Source organism: Mustelus asterias, chromosome 7 (assembly GCF_964213995.1).
Source record: "Mustelus asterias chromosome 7, sMusAst1.hap1.1, whole genome shotgun sequence".
Lineage (NCBI taxonomy): Eukaryota > Metazoa > Chordata > Chondrichthyes > Carcharhiniformes > Triakidae > Mustelus > Mustelus asterias.
Window position 1 is genome coordinate 2,137,173 of NC_135807.1, and position 19,148 is coordinate 2,156,320.

At 47.3% G+C, this 19,148-nt stretch overlaps 1 protein-coding gene across 6 annotated transcripts in view; it reads right to left on the reverse strand.

Moving 5' to 3' along the window:
• atg9b (autophagy related 9B) overlaps positions 1–19,148 on the reverse strand; it is an 89,973-nt gene that overhangs the window by 26,570 nt on the left and 44,255 nt on the right. For all 6 annotated transcript variants that reach the window (XM_078215560.1, XM_078215559.1, XM_078215556.1 and 3 more), the window contains 4 exons: positions 16,308–16,449; positions 10,879–11,627; positions 9,188–9,341; positions 1,076–1,255 (listed from right to left, as the gene is read on the reverse strand). In XM_078215560.1, the coding sequence (XP_078071686.1) occupies positions 1,076–1,255; positions 9,188–9,341; positions 10,879–11,627; positions 16,308–16,449 (1,225 nt within the window). The remainder of the gene's footprint in view (positions 1–1,075; positions 1,256–9,187; positions 9,342–10,878; positions 11,628–16,307; positions 16,450–19,148) is intronic.

The following is a 19,148-nucleotide window of genomic DNA, read 5'->3' on the forward strand; positions in this document are numbered from 1 at the left end:
TGACAACCAAACTAGACACCCTAGAAGCAAAGTGTGGCAAGTTTCTATAATGCAGTACAAAGAATCAGCAATGAAAAGATGAAGGAAGAGAGAGTGACAGGATGAGAGTATCAGAGAAAAACAGAGACAGGGTGAGTGAGAGAGAGAGAAAAAGAGAGGCAGACAGTGTGAGAGAGAGAAAGAGAGAGTCACAGAAAGGAGGGGGGAGAGCGACAGGGAGAGATGTGAGGAGAGAGGGGGAGACAAGGAGGAGAGAGGGGGTGAGGAAGGAGAGAGGGGGTGAGGAAAGAGTCAGGGGGAGAGAGTCAGAAAGGGAGGGGATAAGGGAGAGAGGGCGAGAGAGAGAAAGAAAGAAAGAGAGAGACAGACAAGAGATTGGGCTGAATTTTAACTGCCAAAAACAGGTAGGTATGGGTAATGTCAGACGTGAAAATGCAAAAACTGAGTAACAGGAACTTGCAATATTTTCAGTGAGGAGACAAGGGGGAGGTGACCAATTCGCTCTCTGGGGAAATAGGGTGATTGTTTAAATATGTAAATGAGGCTGTGTACCTTCATTTTAACAGCCACGCTATTTGTAACCACAGGCAGCCTGGTTTCCAGACCTCTGGATCTTAAAGAAGACAGGGAGGTTGAATCCAAGAAGATGCTTTTGCTTTTTAAAGCACTGCTTGTGGGTCAGGAGGAGCAGGAGTGTTTCCATCTAATCCAAGAAGATTGCCGAGTCCAGCGGCTCAGCCTCGCTCCCAACCCCAACCCTTGCCAACCCTAAAGACATCCCATGCTGCCTGCGGCCTGGTGAGGTTGGCTTATGGCCCAAGAGGCCTTTCGCCTACCAATCAAGCTGCTTGGGTAGGAAACAAAATTCAAGGAAGCCAGCAGCTAAATTCTACAGGACAATCCTGACCCCTGTTCTATGTGAAGTGACCTCGCAGCAGCCCCATAGCACAGGATCACCTCCAGGCTGAAGTCAGCCTGAGTAAAACAGGGTGCGAGAGTAGGAGGATTTGCAGAGTGAATGTGAGTGCAGGACACAGGATCCCATACTCTGTCCCAGAATGTAGCTCACACATACCATTGGGTTTCCGTGTTTCCGAACATCCATCTGTGCAAAGGAGCAGATATCACCCACTCCGACAACCTCCACTGAGAAGTTCCGGAAAAAGTCGATGATCTCCAAGGATTTTGGACGCAAGGAAAAGATCAGCACGAACGGAGTGACAATGGGACTGAGCAACTCCTCCAGAATAAACACCTGAAAAAGACCAGAGAGATGGCGGCGGGTCAGTCAGAGCCATCCAGTATCACACAGCGAGGGGTCACCCCGACATCGCGCAGCGAGGGGTCACCCCGACATCGCGCAGCGAGGGGTCACCCCGACATCGCGCAGCGAGGGGTCACCCCGACATCGCGCAGCGAGGGGTCACCCCGACATCGCGCAGCGAGGGGTCACCCCGACATCGCGCAGCGAGGGGTCACCCCGACATCGCGCAGCGAGGGGTCACCCCGACATCGCGCAGCGAGACTCACCCCGACATCGCGCAGCGAGACTCACCACGACATCGCGCAGCGAGGGGTCACCACGACATCGCGCAGCGAGACTCCCCCCGACATCGCGCAGCGAGACTCCCCCCGACATCGCGCAGCGAGACTCCCCCCGACATCGCGCAGCGAGACTCCCCCCGACATCGCGCAGCGAGACTCCCCCCGACATCGCGCAGCGAGACTCCCCCCGACATCGCGCAGCGAGACTCCCCCCGACATCGCGCAGCGAGACTCCCCCCGACATCGCGCAGCGAGACTCCCCCCGACATCGCGCAGCGAGACTCCCCCCGACATCACACAGCGAGACTCCCCCCGACATCACACAGCGAGACTCCCCCCGACATCACACAGCGAGACTCCCCCCGACATCACACAGCGAGACTCCCCCCGACATCACACAGCGAGACTCCCCCCGACATCACACAGCGAGACTCCCCCCGACATCACACAGCGAGACTCCCCCCGACATCACACAGCGAGACTCCCCCCGACATCACACAGCGAGACTCCCCCCGACATCACACAGCGAGGGGTCACCCCGACATCACACAGCGAGACTCCCCCCGACATCACGCAGCGAGACTCCCCCCGACATCACACAGCGAGGGGTCACCCCATTATCTCTGTTCTTGGCCCAGTCCTTGCTGCACCTTCACCCCTTAGTGTTCTAAATTCCAGGGAAACAATCATCGTCTTGCACACTTTCGCCCCCACCAGCCTCTGTATCTCAAGGATCATTTTCCGCCATTTCCGCCAACTCCAGCATGATACCACCACCTCTTCCCCCCCCACCTCCCCCCGACCCCATCAGCATTCTGCAGGAGTCTCTCTCTCTGTGACCCCCTGGTCGATTCCTCCATCACGCCCAACTCCCCACTCCCTTCCCACAGCACCTTTCCCATGCCACTTCAGAAGGTGAAACACCTCACCCTTTACCTCCTCCCTCCTCACCATTCAAGGCCCCAAACATTTGTTTCAGATTAGGCAGTGATTCGATGGACATCCTTCAGTTTGGTCTATTCTATTCACTGCTCCCAATGTCGTATCCTATACATTGGGAGGACTACACGCAGACTGGGCGACCGCTTTGCTGAACACCTTCACTCAGTCTATGTGCATGACCCCATCCTTCCTGTTGCTGCCATTTTAACTCAAATTTTAACTCAGCATCTTGCTCTCATACCCACATGTCCATCCTGAGCCTACTGCAATGTTCAGGTCAAGCCCAACAGGAGGAGCAGCATCTCATCTCTTGATTAGGCACATTACAGCCCTCAGAACACAACACTGAGTTCACCAACCTCAGACTGATATTTTTCCTCCATCTTCAATCCTTTTATAAGCATGCCCTGCATTTAATGTCTCAATGCAACTCCCTTTCCCTTCCCACCCCCTCCCACACAAGGCCATCTGTCAATTTTCTTAAGCTTACTATGTCTTGTTCCAATCTCTCCTGGCTACATTTCTTCTCTTTAGCTCTGATGAAGAGTCAGACAACACAAAATATTAACTCTGTTTCCCCTCTGCACAGATGCTATCAGACCTGCTGAGTTTTATCAGCATTCTCTGTTCTTGTTTCAGATTCCGGCATCCACAGTATTTTGCTTATTTTATTTTTACAGTTTGTGTCAACGTTCTTTGGAGCCCAAGTATCGTTCTGGTTTGTTTGTTCAGTATCTCACACTATTTGGGGGTCAGTGGGGAAATGTTGGAAGGGTTTGTCAGCCTATTTATCCCCATGCCCCTTGATGTCATTAGTAATCAGAAAATCCACCGATTTCTGTCTTGAACAGGTTCAGTGACTGAGCCTCCACAGACCCCTGGGTAGAGAATTCCAAAGATTTACCACCCTCTGAATGAGGAAATACATAAGAACATAAGAAATAGGAGCAGGAGTAGGCCATCTAGCCCCTCGAGCCTGCCCCGCCATTCAATAAGATCATGGCTGATCTGATGTGGATCAGTACCACTTACCCGCCTGATCCCCATAACCCTTAATTCCCTTACCGCTCAGGAATCCGTCCATCCGCGCTTTAAACATATTCAGCGAGGTAGCCTCCACCACCTCAGTGGGCAGAGAATTCCAGAGATTCACCACCCTCTGGGAGAAGAAGTTCCTCCTCAACTCTGTCTTAAACCGACCCCCCTTTATTTTGAGGCTGTGTCCTCTAGTTTTAACTTCCTTACTAAGTGGAAAGAATCTCTCCGCCTCCACCCTATCCAGCCCCCGCATTATCTTATAAGTCTCCATAAGATCCCCCCTCATCCTTCTAAACTCCAACGAGTACAAACCCAATCTCCTCAGCCTCTCCTCATAATCCAAACCCCTCATCTCCGGTATCAACCTGGTGAACCTTCTCTGCACTCCCTCCAATGCCAATATATCCTTCCTCATATAAGGGGACCAATACTGCACACAGTATTCCAGCTGCGGCCTCACCAATGCCCTGTACAGGTGCATCAAGACATCCCTGCTTTTATATTCTATCCCCCTCGCAATATAGGCCAACATCCCATTTGCCTTCTTGATCACCTGTTGTACCTGCAGACTGGGCTTTTGCGTCTCATGCACAAGGACCCCCAGGTCCCTTTGCACGGTAGCATGTTTTAATTTGTTTCCATTGAGATAGTAATCCCATTTGTTATTATTTCCTCCAAAGTGTATAACCTCGCATTTCTCAACGTTATACTCCATTTGCCATATCCTCGCCCACTCACTCAGCCTGTCCAAATCTCTCTGCAGATCTTCTCCGTCCTCCACGCGATTCACTTTTCCACTTATCTTTGTGTCGTCTGCAAACTTCGTTACCCTACACTCCGTCCCCTCCTCCAGATCATCTATATAAATGGTAAACAGTTGCGGCCCGAGTACCGATCCCTGCGGCACGCCACTAGTTACCTTCCTCCAACCGGAAAAACACCCATTTATTCCGACTCTTTGCTTCCTGTCGGATAGCCAGTCCCCAATCCACTTTAACACACTACCCCCAACTCCGTGTGCCCTAATCTTCTTCAGCAGCCTTTTATGGGGCACCTTATCAAACGCCTTTTGGAAATCCAAAAACACCGCATCCACCGGTTCTCCTCCATCAACCGCCCTCGTCACATCTTCATAAAAATCCAACATGTTCGTCAAGCACGACTTTCCCCTCATGAATCCATGCTGCGTCTGATTGATCGAACCATTTCTATCCAGATGCCCTGCTATCTCCTCCTTAATAATGGATTCCAGCATTTTCCCTACTACAGACGTTAAGCTGACCGGCCTATAGTTACCCGCCTTTTGTCTCCTTCCTTTCTTAAACAGCGGCGTAACATTAGCCGTTTTCCAATCAACCGGCACCACCCCAGAATGCAACGAGTTTTGATAAATAATCACTAACGCATCCACTATTACCTCTGACATTTCTTTCAATACCCTGGGATGCATTCCATCCGGACCCGGGGACTTGTCCACCTTCAGTCCCATTAGTCTACCCAGCACTGCCTCTCTGGTAACATTAATCGTATTAAGTATTTCTCCTGCTGCCAACCCTCTATCGTTAATATTTGGCAAACTATTTGTGTCCTCCACTGTGAAGACCGACACAAAAAACGTATTTAAAGACTCAGCCATATCCTCATTTCCCACTATTAACTCCCCCCTCTCGTCCTCCAAGGGTCCAACATTCACTCTAGCCACTCTATTCCTTTTTATATATTTATAAAAACTTTTACTATCATTTTTTATATTAATTGCTAGCCTAGCTTCATAGTCTATCCTTCCTTTCTTTATCGCTTTCTTAGTCTCTCTTTGTTGTTTCTTAAATTTTTCCCAATCACTTGTTTCTCCACTATTTTTGGCCACTCTGTACGCAGCTGTTTTTATTTTAATACTCTCCTTTATTTCCTTCGTTATCCACGGCTGGTTCTCCCTTTTCTTACAATCCTTGTTTTTTGCTGGAATATATTTTTGCTGAGAACTGAAAAGGATCTCCTTAAAAATCCTCCACTGTTCCTCAGCTATCCTACCTGCCAGCCTGCTCTCCCAGTCTACCTTAGCCAATTCATCCCTCATCCTATCATATTTCCCTCTGTTCAAACAGAGGACACTGGTTTGAGACCAAACTTTCTCCTCTTCCATCTGAATCAGAAATTCGACCATATTGTGGTCACTAGACCTCCTCATCTCAGCCCTAAATGGCCTGCCCCTTATTCAGAGGCCGTGCACTCTGGTTCTAGACTGACCAGCTGAGGAAGCATCCAATCCATGCCACTGTAAGAACTTTGTAAGTTTCAATGAGATTGTCTCTCATTCTTCAAAACTCCAGAGAATACAGGCCCAGTTTTCTCAAACTCTCTTCATAAAACAATCCTGCCGTCCCGGGGATTATTCGGGCAAACCTCCCCTGTACTCCCTCAATGCAAGCATATCCTTAGATAAGGATCACAATACTCCAGGTTTCCCCAAGGATCTATACAACTGTAAAGTTGTTTGGGACCTCCTGAGGTTGTGAAAGGTGCTATATAAATGTAACTCTTTCCTTACAGTTCTTACTGTTTGTTAAGTGAGCCTAGTGTCTGAACTCCCATGGTCCATGCACCCTAAATTAACCCCTCATATCCCAACTCACCTTGAGGTATTCTGATTTTTTTTTTAGAAACCCCACAGTGCAGAAAGAGGCCATTTGGCCCATCGAGTCTGCACCAATCACAATCCCACCCAGGCCGTACCTCCATATCCCTACATATTTACCCGCTAATCCCTCTAACCTACGCATCTCAGGACACTAAGGGGCAATTTTAGCACGGCCAATCAACCTAACCCGCACATCTTTGGACTGTGGGAGGAAACCGAAGCACCCGGAGGAAACCCACGCAGACATGAGGAGAACGTGCAAACTCCACACAGACAGTGACCCAAGCTGGGAATCGAACCCAGGTCCCTGGAGCTGTGAAGCAGCAGTGCTAACCATTGTGCTATCGTGCCGCCTAAAAGTCACAAAGATTGGATGTTTGTAGTGAAGTGGTTTTTTATCATCGTTAATAGAAATAGCAGAGGATTGTTTCAATTCATCAACCTCTGGGTTACGGGCCCAGCACGCTTCCGCTGCACCACTCTACTACACATTTAATTTGTTCTCAGGAAGAGTGCAATCAGACCCCACAGGTAAAACTTGCTCCAGCTTTAGAATGCATTAAGTGTCAACCACAATGTGGAACCGCAGTTACTTGTAGACAAAATAGAGACATTTCCTCAAACTGAACCAAATGGGATCATGCCATAATTTTTGTGGTTATTTCTTCCTGTGTCAGCTGACATATTGCCAGGAGGCAGCCCATCCTCAGAGCAAGGAGAGGAAGGGTAATGAATGCCAATCTTCCCAGAGGGAGCCACATTCCCAGAATCAATTACTTATCCAGTTCAATGTGAAAACTTGGTCTGAAGATATAAGAACCCAAGTCCTGTGAAATCCTTGTCCCGCACCAATGCCACACCTCATTCTGAAGCTTTTGTGCAGAGTTTACCTTGTAAAAAAATATAACGACCACACTACAAAATGCTGCAGATCAGGCTGCAACAGGCAAGTCAAGTTTCCAGACTTGAACTTATTGCTTTCTGAAAAAGGAGACATACTGTGAAGCTTTTCATCTTGCACTCATCAGGACAGATTTGCAAGAATAATAAAGGGAACAATAATTTGTACTGAATGAGATGACAGTGTTCTTAGTTGACAAGTGAATTCTGATCAGTAGAAGTGTTGCCATGGAGAATGCACCGGGAAACAGTTAACAGCCAAGCTTTTCAAAGAAATACAGAATCCCTACAGTGCAGAAGGAGGCCATTCAGCCCATCACTTCTGCACCGACTCGCAGGCAAAGCATCCTATCCAAGCCCTATCCCTGTAATCCCAGATATTTACCGCACTAATCCACCTAACCTACAAAGGGGCACTTTAGCACGGCCAATCCACCTAACTTGCACATCTTTGGACAGTGGGAGGAAACCGGAGCACCCGGAGGAAACTCACCCAGGCATGGGGAGAACATGCAAACTCCACACAGACAACTCCCAAAGCCGGAATTGAACCTGGGACCCCAGTGCTGTGAGGCAGCAGCGCTAACCACCATGCCACCCTTCTTTGTTTAAATTCAAACCGGGCAGATTGACTCTGATTGGTCAATGGGGAATGAACCAGGGAAAGGCTGTCGTTTAGTTAAAAAAAAGCAGAATGCATGGACATGTTTTTATGTTTGCAAACGGCAGGGCCCCATTTGTGCGTATATGTAGCTTCCAACATGCGTAAATGAGCTACACTGCGGGTCCAACTGATAACCTTAAATTGGTTGTCAACTCTTAGCACACTCAGCATTGTTGAGCAAATGTCCAATCAGGGAATAATATCTTAGTACTTTGCCTGTTGCGAACAGCCGACAGGACGTGCTGTTTGATACGATCCATCAATCATTGGGACATATGGCCAACATAGCTGGCATCACTCCAGTACGGAAATTCATAGACCACATTACTCACATATGTGATAGGTGGAACGTCTATTTGGCTTGATGGCAGCATCCCCTGTTAACGGAGAAAGTCACTCATGTTGCTACGTCATGGTAACAGCATGAAATAGTTACCTGTTACTCAAATCTTTGAGATACTTCATGCTTCCGGAGTAATCGGAGTTAGACTGGGTGCTTTTCAGGACTGGAAATGGCAGTCTGAGGCCCATTAATGAGTTTGTGTGAGATGCAGCGAGCAATGATCTGATCAGGGTACCATATCCCGCAGGATCACTACGTCAACATCAAGCTGACACAATGGGCAAATGGCTCGAGCATTATTGATGAGGTTGCTTTTGAGCATGGCCGTGTGGTCCTGTTTAGAGGCTAGCCCAATGCATACGAATTTGGACCCATTATTAAGAACGGCATGCGTTTTGTCACTGCAGTTAAGTTTGTTAAAGGATGGCTATTCCAGTCCCTTTGTCATTTTGTAAACAGATAGGTTGGCCTTGTTGCTACCAGATATTTGTGCTGTCCGGGTAAGATTTTCTTACAGAGAGTCGATGCAGACGCGATAGGCCGAACAGCCTCCTTCTGCATGCAAGGATTCTGTGAAAACTCGAAAAGCAGCCAGCATAATCAAGGACCCCACGCACCCTGGACATTCTCTCTCCCATCTTCTTCCATTGGGAAAAAGATACAAAAGAGATCACGTACCAACCGACTCAAGAACAGCTTCTTCCCTGCTGCCATCAGACTTTTGAATGGACTTACCTCGCATTAAGTTGATTTTTCTCTACACTCTAGTTATGACTGTAACACTACATTCTGCACCCTCTCCTTTCCTTCTCTATGAACGGTATGCTTTGTCTGTATAGCGCGCAAGAAACAATACTTTTCACTGTATGTTAATACATGTGACAATAATAAATCAAATCTAATGATTGCTGACATTATTTGGCTGTCATACTTCCTGCATTACAATACTTTAAAGATACGTTAACATTGTCTGGGCATCCTGAGAAAGTCAGCATGCAAACTCAAGTCCTCCTCTGTTGGGAGCTTTACCCCAGTTAAGTGTTGGATCCCTCACACTTCAGCATTTGCTGTCCCTCACTCCACCCATCACCATGATGCACTCCAACATTTACCGTACCGCTTTGTACTGGAAGAGCTGAGCCATCTCATCCCTGGTCTCGGATTTGTTGGCGTTTCCTTTCCAGTGGTCAGGCATGTAGTGGATGTGGGCCAGGACACATTGCAGCAGCTGCTCTGGGCACCATACCATATATTCATCAGGAATAAAGGACCTGGCAGCAAACACATCAGGAGTCAGCACACTTCCACAAACTGGTCAAGGTCAGCATGACTCAAAAACTGGCCAACGAACAACATGAAAGCTACCTTGTATCTAACCCCGTGCTGTACCTGTCCTGGGAGTGTTTGATGGGGGGACAGTGTAGAGGGAGCTTTACTCTGTATCTAACCCCGTGCTGTACGTGTCCTGGGAGTGTTTGATAGGGACACTGCAGAGGGAGCTTTACTCAAACTGGTAGTGCAGTCAATGTAGTTTACATGGACTTCAGCAAAGCCTTTGACAAGGTCCCACATGGGAGACTTGTAAAAAAGGTAAATTCACATGGGATACACGGTAATTTGATAAAGTGGATTCAAAATTGGCTCAGTTGTAGGAAACAGAGGGTGATGGCAGAAAGTTGCTTTAGTGACTGGAAGCCAGTGTCCAGTGGTGTACCACAGGGATCTGTGCCGGGCCCCCTATTATTCATCATTTATATAAATGACATTGATGACTATGTGGGGAGTAGGATCAGTAAGTTTGCGGATGACACAAAAATTGGCCGGTTAACAGTGAGACAGAGTGTCTTGGGCTACAAGAAGATACAGACGGAATGGTCAAATGGGCAGATAAGTGGCAGGTGGAATTTAACCCTGAAAAGTGTGAGGTGATACACTTTGGAAGGAGTAATTTGACAAGAAAGTACTCAATGAATGGTAGGACACGAGGAAGTTCTGAGGAACAAAGGGACCTTGGCGTGTTTGTCCACAGATCTCTGGAGAAGGGCGTGTTAGTCGGGTGGTGATAAAGGCATATGGGACACTCACCTTTATCAACCGAGGTATAGATTACAAAAGCAGGGAAGTCGAGTTGGAGTTGTATAGAACTTTGGTGAGGCCACAGCTGGAGCACTGTGTGCAGTTCTGGTCACCACATTATCGGAAGGATGTGATTGCACTGGAGGGGGTGCAGAGGAGATTCACCAGGATGCTGCCTGGGACGGAGCATTTAAGTTATGAAGAAAGGTTGGATAGGTTTGGGTTGTTTTCTTTGGAGCAGTGAAGACGGAGGGGTTACCTGATCGAGGTGTTCAAGATTATGAGAGACATGAACAGAGTGGATAAGGAGCAGCTGTTCCCTTAGTTGGAGGGTCAGTCACGAGGAGACATGTGTTCAAGGTGAGGGGCAGGAAGTTTAGGGGAGATATGAGGAAATCTTTTTAACTCAGAGGGTGGTGACGGTCTGGAATGCGCTGCCTGGGAGGGTGGTGGGGGCGGGTTGCCTCACAGCCTTTAAGAAGTACCTGGATGAGCACTTGGCACGTCATAACATTCAGGGCTTTGGGCCAAGTGCTGGCAGATGGGATTAGGTGGGAAATCAGGTGTTTCTAATGTGTCGGTGCAGACTCGATGGGCCGAAGGGCCTCTTCTGCACTGTATGATTCTACGATACTCTGTATCTAACCCCATGCTATTCCCTCTCAGAGTTTCCTACTTGCTGAGACAGTGACTGAGAGCCAGCCTGATTGTGGAGCTGACACAGGGCCTTACCTGCACACAGTCACCACAACCCCCAGCACAGTGATGGCAGTCAGGATGTGCTGCACCGTCAGCACGTCCTCATCATAGACAGTGAGGGCAATCAGCACGGCCAGGATGGAGCCTGAGAAAAAGGCCAGGTTCTGGGCGAAGACGGTGAGCAGCGGTGAGGTGAAGGAGTTCATGTACTTGGTGGCTGGTTTGTAGCCTCGGCTGAGCCGTGCCTGTAGCTCGTGGTCGAGCTCGTTGAAGTGTCGGAGGTACAGGCGGCCGAACAGGGACCAGCGGCGGGCGCCCAGGCTTCCCGGCTCTCTCTTGATGACCTCAGTGTAACTGAAGAAGGCGTAGAGAATCTGCCAGACCAGGATGAAGGGGCAGAGCAGCAGGTTGGCAATTCCAATCAGCAGCACCGTCCGGCTGAGCTGCTGTGCCAACTCTAAACGGCTGCCAGAACGCTTGTACTTGGGGTGGAGGTTCCACTTGTTCTGGAAGAGAGACCCGGGGCCCCAGAAAAAAATCATCTCAAAATTGTACTTCAGCCCCTGGGAGAAGAAGATAACATCGCCCAGCAGCGGGAGGCTGAGGCGGACTGGCAGGAGAGATTTGTTCACCATGGCCACCGTATAGTTCTTGAAGCGGAGGATGCGGTGATAGATGTCCAGCTCAGTTAGCTCCTTCTTGTGTATGCACATCTGCTGTTCTCGCTGAAGCAGGATCAGGCGTGCTTGTACCTCCTGCCAGGTATAATTACACAACTCCACCTAGAAAAAGCAGGGACAGCCACAGACTGTTAACCGCGACTCGACATTCATGGTAGGACAGTGCTTACATTACTGGACCGGAAACTTACAGAACACAAATCCTACCGGGGTGGTTTGAAAAGAAAAATTGAAACATAAACGTCTGGGATCAGTGAATGGGATCAGATTGTGATTGGGTCACTCCTGTTCCGTAGGGAAGGAAGCTGGCCATCCTTGCCCAGTTCAAGCCTACAGGAGGCGCCAGCCTCACACCAACACAGCTGACTCTTGGCAACCCCTCTGAAGTGGCCAAATACAGTCATAGAGGTTTACAGCATGGAAACAGGCCCTTCGGCCCAACTTGTCCATGCCGTCCTTTTTTTTTAAACCCCTAAGCTAGTCTCAATTGCCCGCGTTTGGCCCATATCCCTCTTTACCCATCGTACCCATGTAACTGTCTAAATGCTTTTTAAAAGATAAAATTGTACCCGCCTCTACTACTACTTCTGACAGCTTGTTCCAGACACTCACCACCCTCTGTGAAAAAATTGCCCCTCTGGGCCCTTTTGTATCTCTCCCCTCTCACCTTAAACCCATGCCCTCTAGTTTTAGACTCCCCTACCTTTGACAAAAGATATTGACTATCTAGCTGATCTGTGCCCCTCATTATTTTATAGACCTCTGTAAGATCACCCCTCAGCCTCCTACAAGCAAAGAGTGGGGGTAAATGGGTGTTTTTGTGGTTGGCAGTGACTAGTGGTGTGCCTCAGGGATCAGTGTTGGGACCGCAATTGTTTACGATTTACATGGATGATTTGGAGTTGGGGACCAAGTGTAATGTGTCAATTATAGATGACACTAAGATGGGTGGCAGAGCAAAGTGTGCAGAGGGACACAAAGTCTGCAAAGGGATATAGATAATCTAAGTGAGTGGGGAGAGTCTGGCAGATGGAGTACAATGTTGGTAAATGTGAGGTCATCCATTTTGGTAGGAATAGCAGCAAAATGGACTATTATTTAAATGGTAAGAAATTGCAGCATGCTGCTGTGCAGAGGGACCTGGGTGTCCTTGTGCAAGAATCTCAAGGAGTTGGTTTGCAGGTGCAGCAGGTAATTAAGAAGGCAAATGGAATTTTGTCCTTTATTGCTAGAGGGATGGAGTATAAAAACAGCGAGGTTATGTTGCAGCTATATAAAAGGTGCTGGTGAGGCCACACCTGGAGTAATGTGTACAGCTTTGGTCTCCTTACTTGAGAAAGGATATACTGGCACTGGAGGAGGTGCAGAGGAGATTCACTAAGTTGATTCCGGAGTTGAGAGGGTTGGCTTATGAGGAGAGACCGAGTAGACTGGGGCTATACTCATTGGAATTCAGAAGAATGAGGGGAGATCTTATAGAAACATATAAGATTATGAAGGGAATAGATAAGATAGAAGCAAGGAAGTTGTTTCCACTGGCGGGTGAAACTAGAACTAGGGGGCATAGCCTCAAAATAAGGGGAAGTGGATTTAGGATTGAGTTGAGGAGGAACTTCTTCACACAAAGGGTTGTGAATCTGTGGAATTCCCTGCCCAGTGAAGCAGTTGAGGCTACCTCATTGAATGTTTTTAAAGCAAGGATAGATAAATTTTTGAACAGTAAAGAAACTAAGGGTTATGGTGAGCGGGCGTGTAAGTGGAGCGGAGTCCACAAAAAGATCAGCCATGATCTTATTGAATGGCGGAGCAGGCTCGAAGGGCTAGAAAGGCACTTCGTGGGGGATCTGCACACTGAGGTAATATGGGCTGAAGTTAGAAATAGGAAAGGAGCGGTCACGTTGCTAGGAGTTTACTATAGGCCCCCAAATAGTAATAGAGATGTGGAGGATGAAATTGCTAAGCAGATTATGGATATGTGTGGGGGTCACAGGGTAGTTGTCATGGGGGACTTTAACTTTCCAAATATTGATTGGAACCTTTGTAGGTCAAATAGTTTGGATGGGGCAGTTTTTGTGCAGTGTGTGCGGGAGGGTTTCCTGACACAATATGTGGATGGGCCGACTAGAGGTGAGGCCACATTGGATTTGGTACTGGGAAATGAACCGGGCCAAGTGTTAGATTTGGTTGTGGGAGAGCAATTTGGAGATAGTGACCACAATTCGGTGTCTTTTGTTATTGCAATAGAGAGGGATAGGGCCGTACGGCAGGGCAAGGTTTACAATTGGGGGAGGGGTAATTATGATGCGATTAGGCAAGAATTAGGGGGCATAAGTTGGGAACAGAAACTGTCAGAGAAAGGAACTAATGAAAAGTGGAATTTTTTCAAGCAACAAATACTGGATGTCCTTGATAGGTATGTTCCTGTCAGGCAGGGAGGAAATGGCCGAGTGAGGGAACCATGGTTCACAAAAGAGGTGGAATGTCTTGTGAAAAGGAAGAGGGAAGCTTATGTAGGGATGAGGAAACAAGGTTCAGATGGCTCGATTGAGGGTTACAAGTTAGCAAGGAATGAGCTGAAAAAGGGGCTTAGGAGAGCTAGGAGGGGACATGAGAAGTCCTTGGCGGGTCGGATCAAGGAAAACCCCAAGGCTTTTTACTCTTATGTGAGGAATAAAAGAATGACCAGGGTGAGGTTAGGGCCGGTCAAGGACAGTAGTGGGAACTTGTGTATGGAGTCAGTAGAGATAGGCGAGGTGATGAATGAATACTTTTCTTCAGTGTTCACCAAGGAGAGGGGCCATGTTTTTGAGGAAGAGAAGGTGTTACAGGCTAATAGGCTGGAGGAAATAGATGTTCGGAGGGAGGATGTCTTGGCAGTTTTGAATAAACTGAAGGTCGATAAGTCCCCTGGGCCTGATGAAATGTATCCTAGGATTCTTTGGGAGGCAAGGGATGAGATTGCAGAGCCTTTGGCTTTGATCTTTGGGTCCTCGATGTCCACGGGGATGGTGCCAGAGGACTGGAGAATGGCGAATGTTGTTCCCCTGTTTAAGAAAGGGAATAGAAATGACCCTGGTAATTATAGACCGGTTAGTCTTACTTCGGTGGTTGGTAAATTGATGGAAAGGGTCCTTAGGGATGGGATTTACGACCATTTAGAAAGATGCGGATTAATCCGAGATAGTCAGCACGGATTCGTGAAGGGCAAGTCGTGCCTCACAAATTTGATAGAATTTTTTGAGGAGGTAACTAAGTGTGTTGATGAAGGTAGGGCAGTTGATGTCATATACATGGATTTTAGTAAGGCGTTTGATAAGGTCCCCCATGGTCGGCTTATGATGAAAGTGAGGAGGTGTGGGATAGAGGGAAAGTTGGCCGATTGGATAGGCAACTGGCTGTCTGACCGAAGACAGAGGGTGGTGGTTGATGGAAAATTTTCGGATTGGAGGCAGGTTGCTAGCGGTGTGCCGCAGGGATCAGTGCTTGGTCCTCTGCTCTTTGTGATTTTTATTAATGACTTAGAGGAGGGGGCTGAAGGGTGGATCAGTAAATTTGCTGATGACACCAAGATTGGTGGAGTAGTGGATGAGGTGGAGGGCTGTTGTAGGCTGCAAAGAGACATAGACAGGATGCAAAGCTGGGCTGAAAAATGGCAAATGGAGTTTAACCCTGATAAATGTGAGGTGATTCATTTTGGTAGGACAAATTTAAATGTGGATTACAGGGTCAAAGGTAGGGTTCTGAAGACTGTGGAGGAACAGAGAGATCTTGGGGTCCATATCCACAGATCTCTAAAGGTTGCCAGTCAAGTGGATAGAGCTGTGAAGAAGGCCTATAGTGTGTTAGCTTTTATTAACAGGGGGTTGGAGTTTAAGAGCCGTGGGGTTATGCTGCAACTGTACAGGACCTTGGTGAGACCACATTTGGAATATTGTGTGCAGTTCTGGTCACCTCACTATAGGAAGGATGTGGAAGCGCTGGAAGGAGTGCAGAGGAGATTTACCAGGATGCTGCCTGGTTTGGAGGGTAGGTCATATGAGGAAAGGTTGAGGGAGCTAGGGCTGTTCTCTCTGGAGCGGAGGAGGCTGAGGGGAGACTTAATAGAGGTGTATAAAATGATGAAGGGGATAGATAGAGTGAACGTTCAAAGACTATTTCCTCGGGTGGATGGAGCTATTACAAGGGGGCATAACTATAGGGTTCGTGGTGGGAGATACAGGACGGATATCAGAGGTAGGTTCTTTACGCAGAGAGTGGTTGGGGTGTGGAATGGACTGCCTGCAGTGATAGTGGAGTCAGACACTTTAGAAACATTTAAGCGGTTATTGGATAGGCACATGGAGCACACCAGGATGATAGGGAGTGGGATAGCTTGATCTTGGTTTCAGATAAAGCTCGGCACAACATCGTGGGCCGAAGGACCTGTTCTGTGCTGTACTGTTCTATGTTCTATAGATGGCCTGCTCCTAGTTCTTATGTTCTACGCTCCAGAGAAAAAAGTCCTCGTCTATTCAGCCTCTCCTTATAACTCAAACCATCAAGTTCCAGTTATATCCTAGTAAATCCTTTCTGCACTCTTTCTAGTTTAGGGCTGAGGGACACAGTTGTCTGAAACTCCAAGGAGGCCCACCACCACCACACCAGGGCAAATAGGACTGACACACTGATATGCCTGAATGTGTACAGTGCAGGCAGATACACATTTGTACAGCTGAACACAGAGTGCGTCCAAGCATTCTGAATTGCCTCCCTGTTAATTGAGCAGTGAGTTATGGGCTGTACCGTGGGGATCTTCAGTGCTTTGATGTAGAACGTTCTGATTTCCCAGTAACTCAGCAGATTGCAGATGACTTTGACCAGTCGATACACCCAGAACACGGCAGCCATGGTCAGGAGGAAAATAATCCAACCATTCTTCTGAATTCTAGCATGGATGGAAGAAGAGAAGCATCAACATAAAACAGGATCAGGAGGGAAACCATGCATCCTACTGATTTCAGAGATTAATAGAAACACAGAAACTAGAAACAGGAGGAGGCCATTCGGCCCTTCATCTTGATCATGGTTGATCATCGAATACAATATCCTGATCCCCCTTCCCCCCATATCCCTTGATCCCTTTAGCCCCAAGAGCGATATCCAATTTCTTCTTGAAATCACACAACGTTTTGGCCTCAACTACTTTCTGTGGTAGTGAATTCCACACATTCACCACCCTCTGGGTGAAGAAATTTCTCCTCACCTCAGTTCTAAAAGGTTTACCCCTTATCCTCAAACTATGACCCCTAGTTCTGGACTCCCCCACCAACGGGAACATTCTTTCTGAATCTACCCTGTCTAACCCTGTTAGAATTTTATAAGTTTCTATGAGATCCCCTCTCACTCTTCTAAATTCCAGTGAATATAATCCTAACCGAGTTAGTCTCTCATGTGACAGACCTGCCATCCCAGGAATCAGCCTGGTAAACTTTCGCTGTACTCCCTCTATAGCAAGGACATCCTTCCTCAGATAAGGAGATCAAAACTGCACACAATATTCCAGGTATGGTCTCACCAACACCCCGTACAATTGCAGCACAACCTCCCTATCCCTATACTCAAATCCTCTCGCTATGAAGGCCCACATACCATTTGCCTTCTTTACTGCCTGCTGTACCTGCGTGCTTACTTTCAGCAACCGATGCACAAAGACTCCAAGGTCTTGTTGAGTATCCACTCTCTCAATTTACACCCATTCAAGTAATAATCTGTCTTCCTATTATTGTTACCAAAGTGGATAACCTCACATTTATCCACATTATACTGCATCTGCCATGCAGATGTCCACACACTCAGCCTGTCTGAATCACACTGAAGCATCTCTGCACCATCCTCACAGCTCACCCTCCCACCCAACTTTGTATCATCTGCAAATTTGGAGATAATACATTCAGTTCCCTCTTGCAAATCATTAATATATATTGTGAACACTTGGGGTCCCAGCACAAATCCCTGTGGAACCCCACTAGTTACTGACTGCCAATCGGAAAAAAAAACATTTATACCAATTCTTTGCTTCCTGTCTTCCAGCCAGCTTTCTATCCATCTCAGGACATTACCTGCAATCCCATGTGCTTTAACTAAGATTGTCGTGTTTATGTTTGGGAATGTTAACTCGAGTCCTGTTCAGCAACGGAACAAAGACATTAAAACATTACACAGAGAGTACACATTGTAGATCAGAATGTCATTGCATCATAAATTGTCACATCCATTTTTCTTACATTCCAGCAGTGACTACACTTTACAATGATTTCATTGGCTGGAAAGTCCTTTGGGATGCCTAAGGTTGTGAAAGGTTCCTTGTAAATTCAAATTCTTTCCATATAATGCAAACTTGCTGCATAAACCAGTCACATTGTAATTCCTGCCTCCTGCCACCGGTAGGGCTGCAGCACCTCTACTGGCGAGAGGCTGACAGACAGATTTTTAATACACAGTTAAATGAAGTTTCTGCTTTGTGATACCTTTGTTCTGTGATTAACACATTCTGATCTCTAATGGGGCCGCTATCAGCATCCTTCTTAGTCATGATCACCACCATTTACAGTCCCTTTGTCTTCTTGTCTATGACAGCTTTGTCAATTCCACGCCCCCCCTGCCTATCTTACCCTAACAGTATAAATATCATCCTATTTTCTATGGATAACACCAAAATACTGCGGATACTGGAATCTGAAACAAAAACAGAAAATACTAGAAAATTTCAGCAGGTCTGACAGCATCTGTGCGGAGAGAATAGAGCAAAGGTTTCAAGTGTAGATGACCCTTCGTCATCTCCATGACACTCATCTAAACTTGAAACGCTGGCTCTATTCTCCCTCCACAGATGCTGTCAGACCTGCTGAAATTTTCTAGTATTTTCTGTTTGTGAAATGTACAGAAATTTGTGCCTCGCAAAAGTCAGCATATCCTGGCGATGCATGGACGGGAAAAACAAAAACAACATCCCTTCTCCGAACGCCCTGGGATAGCAACAGAACATGAAATCAATACTTTCATTTAAAGGCTATTATTAAACTGACATTGAGCCTAGGGCATGCAGTGAATCCCGGATACTTACATTCCGGGAAATCAATTCACAGCAACAGCAGAGAACAAGGAGTACATTCGTCCAGTATTTACAGAATCAGGAGAATATTACCCCTTTATCCCTGCTAAAACTGTCCTCATCTGCAGTACAGAATCAGAAGTTGCCGCACCTCTTAGACTGGGCGGCGTATTAACTGTGTGTGGGGAGTGAAGAGAGTGGGATTAGACTGGGTGGGATATTAAACGGTTTGTGGGTGAGCAGGAGACAGCGTGATTGAACAGAGAAATGCCAGAAAATTGTCATAACAGAGACAGGAGACGGCAGAGGTGAAAGGTCAGCAGTGAATCAGATGCCAGTGAGTCAAGGTGGGGCCTGAAATAAGTGTCTGGAGAGCAGCCAACATGATGCTGTAAACCTGTGACTTGTCAGTGACCTCATATTAGGTTACAACACAGCAAAAACAGTTCAATAAACATCGGAGTACATGGATATTACAGCTTTCAAATCTCTCCCCACTCTCACTCCCCCTCCCCAGTAGAAATGATTCCCCT